At 43.3% G+C, this 6,052-nt stretch overlaps 1 protein-coding gene across 1 annotated transcript; it reads left to right on the top strand.

The window, feature by feature from the left end:
* Positions 1–1,274: 1,274 nt before the first annotated feature.
* Positions 1,275–3,836, top strand: SMIM43 (small integral membrane protein 43). The gene is given in 4 exon segments (XM_033134362.1): positions 1,275–2,162; positions 2,285–2,340; positions 2,342–2,440; positions 3,716–3,836. Coding segments are annotated over 4 exon segments (330 nt in total). The 5' UTR covers positions 1,275–2,108.
* The last annotated feature ends 2,216 nt before the right edge of the window (positions 3,837–6,052 follow it).

The raw sequence follows: 6,052 nt of genomic DNA, 5'->3' as shown, positions 1-6,052 counted from the left end.
GTGTGCTCCGAGCACATCTGGGCATAGTTAATTTGGGAAATACTTCATCTTTCAGATGCTTTCCCTTAGATTTACATCATCTGGAGCTCTGGAGCCGAGCTGCTGCCCTGGGCGGGTGCACGGAGGACAGAACCCTCAGTTACAGCTGGGTAACCCCGGACCTGAATGGAGGGGGCCTGAACAACCAGAGGTGGACGTTTTCTGCGAATGGTAAGTGGGGACCACCCTTGGTTTCACTGTGTCCCTGTTTATGGCTAAATGTATGAAGATCCCGGTCCTAAAAATAAGTGAGAGGTTAGGATGGAGGAAATGGGTGCAATGAAATAAAGGGTTCTCTCCCACTCAGAACCGGTGAACTGCTCCTGGAACCACGGAGCCAAACTGGTTCCTCACTCAGGCAAGCACCAGTGGCCAGGGAGAAGGTCATAGAAGTTAGAATGGGAAGCTGGGGTGGCTGCAGTTTTAATCATCAGTCCGCTCTTGAAGTTGAAATAGGTAATGCAAGTATCATTTCCCTTCAATAGGGAAAACTTGGGTTCAGTCATGGTAGGGTGGGATAGACTGTCCATGTCAGGACTGTAATATTGAAAATGGTTATTAATGTTTAGGCACAAAGAAAGACCATGTTGAGAGGCTGAAAACAACAAAATACTAAGTTTTGCCTAAGTTGAGAATATGAAAGTGGAGTGGAAGACAATTATTTTGATAATCCAAGGGAAGGAAAAAATAGTTTCACTTAGGGAACTAATTTTGAGAAAAGGTTTTGGCCTGAGACATTCAGATAGTTTCCCACGTTTTCTGTTTCACTTTGCTAAAACAGACCTGGTCAGGTCAATGAAGTAAGTGGCTTGTTTTAAATATAATGTCATGAGCAAATCCACTTACGTGTACACCACTCGTGATCAGAGCTCTAGTTAGACTTGATCTGAATCCCCACCTTGAATCCAGAATCAGCTGCCGTGAATGCATATCGTACTTTGAACAATACTCCTCTCATTGGTTGCCTCCTCTGCAGGGCGTTCAGTTATAGGGTGTGTGGTTCATAGGGACGCTGTAGGTGAGTGTGGGGGTGCTTAATCAGCAATTATAGTTGTTTATAAGGATGGAAAACAATCACTTCGCACTTAAATAACTGGGATGCACATTCTTTTAACCTCCTGCGTGACTCCCTGGTTTGTCATCCTTTCTTCTTCCCAGCAGGGCCACTGGTCCAGAGGTCTAACCACCCCTGACTCCTCTTGCCAGAGATTGGAGCACTGGGGTGAGTAGTTTGCTGCCATCCCAGTACTAAGCCAGTCTCTCTGCTCGTTCTGCCGACTTAGTTTCCTACCAAAGGAGTGATTGCCTTTCTCTCTTGTGACCAGTGCCATTTTATAACTTCCTTGTAATCCAATGAATTGCTGAGTTCCCTTTTATACAGGCAAAACAATAACAACAACTAAAAAAACCCGAATACTTATTGCTGTTACCCTGTGTCTGCCTGGAATTTGGCCCTGCCCTGTGGGAATTCAGGTTCCTCATGTTTGCGCTCAGAACTTGGTGCCCTGGGTCTCCTGCCTTGTTCTTGCTTTGTTAGACGTGGCTTTTGAAACTTGGACACCTGTATATAAGCTGCCTTTTTCTACTCATTTACTGCGTCATCCTTTCCCAAAACCCGATATAGACTGATCTCCCAGGTTAGGGCTACTTCTGAACCCATGTTTTTGCTACCTGCATGCACTCTCAATGGAAAGCTCTGATGCCCACAGTGGTCTAGGTCCCAGGTTGTGCGTGATGGCTCCGCCATCCACTGACCACATTCTGGTCCTGACAATCATTGCACTGAATCTAATTTTGACGACAGTGTGCATATGAGCTTGACATTGAAATATTTGAAAAGCCAGGAATATTAAAAGCAACTGCTCATTATACACATATAACTTGATTATAGACAATGCCTATGTTTGATTTTCAACAAAAGGTTTTTAGTGACTCTTCAGCAATGTTAGAAGTCATGTTGAATTTCTTGCATTCTAATGAAACGGCCGTAATTCAATTATTATGTAACATTAGTATTTTCTTTCAAGTATTCTTATTTCACTCTTGTCTCTAAATTTCAGCTGCTTAAAATGACTTCAACTCTTATTAGGGTAATTTTGGTTGTTTCTCTGATTTCCAGACTTGTAAGTGCTATGAATCTGCAGTTCACCTTGGAAAGAGAACTATTTCAAGTTGAAGGTGAATGACCTCACACGTTCTCCAAAATGTCTAATAGATTCCCAGCACAGTCCTACTTCAGTCTTAGGGCACAGCTGTAGGTACAGGACTGATGCCATCTGGTGTAATTTCACAACATCAGAGGGAATTCAGCCAGAGTGGGCCATGCGCTGGCTTTTCTGGGAAAGATGTGCTGCCAAGATTTGTTTTGGATTCACTTGCAGGGGTGAGAACTTGGAATTAGGTGAGTGCAAACTATGCAGTACCCCGTTTTTAGGCTGGCATTTTATGTTTCCAGTTCTGTCTGTAGTTTCAAAATAAGTACAAAAAGAGTGAAGTTTTTTTAAATGGCTGAAATTTTAAACATTGTGGAATGGTTAAACCGTTTAGGATTGTGGGAAATGCTTCCTTTTCCTAACTCATCCTTTCTAATCTAGGGACGTGTAGGATAGTGATGGTCCTAATGCAGTACTCAGAAAGTATCAGCAGGTACTGTTCTAGGTCGTCACTGGTACAGCTGCTCTGAGGCACTTGGGCTGACGTACGCTAAATCCACAGTTAAGTCTGCTCTGGGATCACTGGGAAATCTCGGCCCCATGTCTGTGTCCCATGCAGGGCGGATTGAGTGGTAGGTGTCTGGTGCTGATTTTTGGTTGTTGTTTGAATCAGTGAAATAAATTCTCAATTCTCCATTTCTCACTTCGTGTACACAAAATAAAGTTATACATTAAGTAATGATCTGATTAACTATCTTAATAGTTAGCATCTTACCCTGTAAGAATTTGGGTAATCAGAAGGGCAGACCTGTGTTTCGAACAGTAATCAGAACATAATGGGCACTCAGAAAACTTCCAGATGGGTTGAGCTAAAAAGCCTTATTTTCATTAATAACAGCTATTTTATATAAGCCGAACCATTTCCTCCATTCTTGATCTGTGTAGACATGGGTGGGTTCAAGTTGAAATTTTTGTGCTCAGCTTTTGTTTTATTTATATGACTCTGAAGTTACTTGAACTTACTGAATATGTATAGATTCTTCAGGCAAGATATTTTCTACTTTCAGATGGAAATCTTGCTTTCCTATTGGGAATCCAGGTGGATTGCTACCTTGAAGTTACTGCACTGAACAGTGGCTTAAACAAAGCAGGGGTTTTGTTCTCTAGTAACAAGGAGGTTGGGGTAGGTGATTGCTGTGTTGGTTCAGCAGCTCACAGATGTCAGGGTCAGGGTGGCCTCTCGGGTGCCCTTGCCTTTCCCTCAGGTGGCTGCAGTTCCCCTAAAGAAGCTGGAGAAGGCCAAAGGTCATGCCAGTTCGAATTGCTCCCTTTTAGAGAGTTTTCTCAGCCGCCCAACAACTGCCAGACTGTGTCACTGGCTACTGCTATCCACAGAGTGGCCTGAGAAATATAGTCTTGGTAGCTGGGCATATAACTGCCTTCAACAAAAATCTGAGTTCTCGTCATGAGGTAGATGATGATAGATCTGGAGTGAACAACTAGCCTGTGTCCTGGCTACAAAGTACAGCTGTAAAGGCGCACAGCTTCGGGGCAGATCAGCACTCTAGCACCTTCACAGGTGGCCGCCCGCCCAGCACCGCTGCTCTGCTCGCAGAGAGCGAGCGCAGAGTGAAGACGGGCTAGGCTTTCTTGCCAGCACTTGCCAAGACTGAGCTGGACTCTCAGCCAATACACTTGCCCACATCAGGATTTTCCAGAGGAGGACCCTGGGAACGTGCACACTCCCTTGGTGGACATACTCTCTTTATGGAGGTTCGGAATGGCATGAAGAATATTCCTACCTTGCTGCTTCCTCATCGGCTTCATGTTTCTCTTCTCCAATTTTCCTGACAGATTTTTGGAGGAGTCTTGTTTGTGTATGTGATCTCCATACAAGGATCATCCCTTTCATGCCCAGAGGAGGGTCTATGTAAAGAAAGCTGCTTTACCCCTTTTTGTGACTCCACTACCAATCTAGGAATCTCCTGGGTGAAAAACTGCTTCTCAAAACTGCTTCTATAAGCAGCCCACACCCTGGCTAAGCAAAGGGAGAGGAAACACTTCCCACGTCCAGGGCTGTTCAAAAGAACTTTCTGTGATGACAGAAATGTTCTGTCTGCACTGTCCAAGAGGGCAGCCCCTAGCCCCAGTGAACACTTGAAATGTGGCTAGTGTGACATTTACATAAAAAGTACATTGTAAGTAATGTAAATGCAAGTGGCCACGTGTGGCTGGTGGCTGTGGTGTGGCACAGCGGGGCACACACGGCATCTTGCACTTTAGAGCCAGCTGGGAGGGGTTTGAGCCAGCCCTGCGCCAGGCGTTCCGTGGTCTTCACTATTCCGCCTTGCCGTTGAACTTGTCTTCTGGAGAAAAAGGAAAAAATGGAACTAAATTCAAGATGTTCACTTGACATCTCCTCATTGCACGCATAATGGAGAGGGGTCTCCTGGGAATCGGTCCTGTGATTGATTTTAGCGATTATTGATAATGGGAAAATGGCGGAGCTGATCCACGTAGCAATTCCTAGGGAACATTGTGTGTTCCTGGTCAGATAAGTCAGCGGAGATTATTTTGTTCTATTGTGCAATTCATTGTGTTACTTTATTTTTGTTGTATTATGGCTGCTAAATGATGATTTCGTGTATGTTTTTCAAAATACTTAGTGGTTTATATTTTTTTAAAGGCTGTGAAATAAAAAATAATTATATGTTACTCACTTTGTGTGTGTGTGTGTGTGAATTATTATTACACATACACTTATATTTTTTAAAGAGTTAATTGGGATGAGCTTAATAGATAGAAGGGAATATTTATTTTTATATCAGATTTCCTTTTAAATGGGCACTTCTGTATGCCAATTAATGTATCTTTTTAAAATATTAAATGACTCTGTCATTGTATTCAGAGTTAGTGTAAAACAGGAGGGTGGTAATGGTAGTGGGATCATTCTTTTATCAAATGTCTGGTGGTTTATTTACACTGAGCATTGCTTGGATCTTGTTTCTTTACAAATGCCCAGTTTTGAGTTGTCTTTTATTATCGAGTTGTAGGAATTCTTGATATATCCTAGACACTATTTATGAAATATAGGCTTTGTAACAATTTTCTCCTAGTTTGTGGCTAACCTTTTCATTTTATTAACATATTTACTAAGTTATCTACTTCGTTCTAGACAGTTTTAGATGCTGTGGAAACACTGGAAGTAAGGTCAGGTCCCTGTTTTCATTGAGCAAACTTAGGTAGCTGCAGTGAGGGGCTGGAGCTCTTCGGGCTCCGAGGTCTAAAGGGGTGAAAGGAAGTGTGGTTCTAGGACCCAGGAGAGTAGAGGTAGGAGAGGGACCATGCCAACCAACCACGGTGAGTCAGCAGTGGGGGAACAGAGGGAAGAAATACTCAGATTGTACAATCTTCCCAGCTCCTCATTTCTTACCAGTGCCTTCCAGTGGCCAACCCAGCCAGAAGCCAGAGGACGAGGGAGCTCATTGATGCCCCTTGGGGGCACAAGGCGGGGGGTGGGGGAACAAGGTGAAAACTAGATGTGGAGGGTCAAAAGGGAAATAACCCACACAGATCTGCTCCAAGATGTCGACGGCTGCCCGCATTCGGCTGTACCTGGTACCAGAATTTACATACCAAACCCCACACAGGTGGATATTTCATTTGTTTCCAATTCTTCATTAGTGTAAATGAATGGAATAACTTTTTGGAAGTCCTTATCAGCTAAGGTGTTGTGTATATCCAGAATTATTTCCTTAGGATCAATTCCTAGAAGTAGGATTGTTGAGCTAAAGCGTGTGCACATTTTATGTTTCTGTCATTGTTAGATTTATTTCCAGAAAGCTTATGCCAATTTGTAA

The sequence above is a fragment of the Rhinolophus ferrumequinum genome, chromosome 18, assembly GCF_004115265.2.
Source record: "Rhinolophus ferrumequinum isolate MPI-CBG mRhiFer1 chromosome 18, mRhiFer1_v1.p, whole genome shotgun sequence".
Classification (NCBI taxonomy): Eukaryota; Metazoa; Chordata; class Mammalia; order Chiroptera; family Rhinolophidae; genus Rhinolophus; species Rhinolophus ferrumequinum.
The sequence above is the reverse complement of the archived record's forward strand: the minus strand, read 5'-3'. Positions and strand labels throughout refer to the sequence as shown.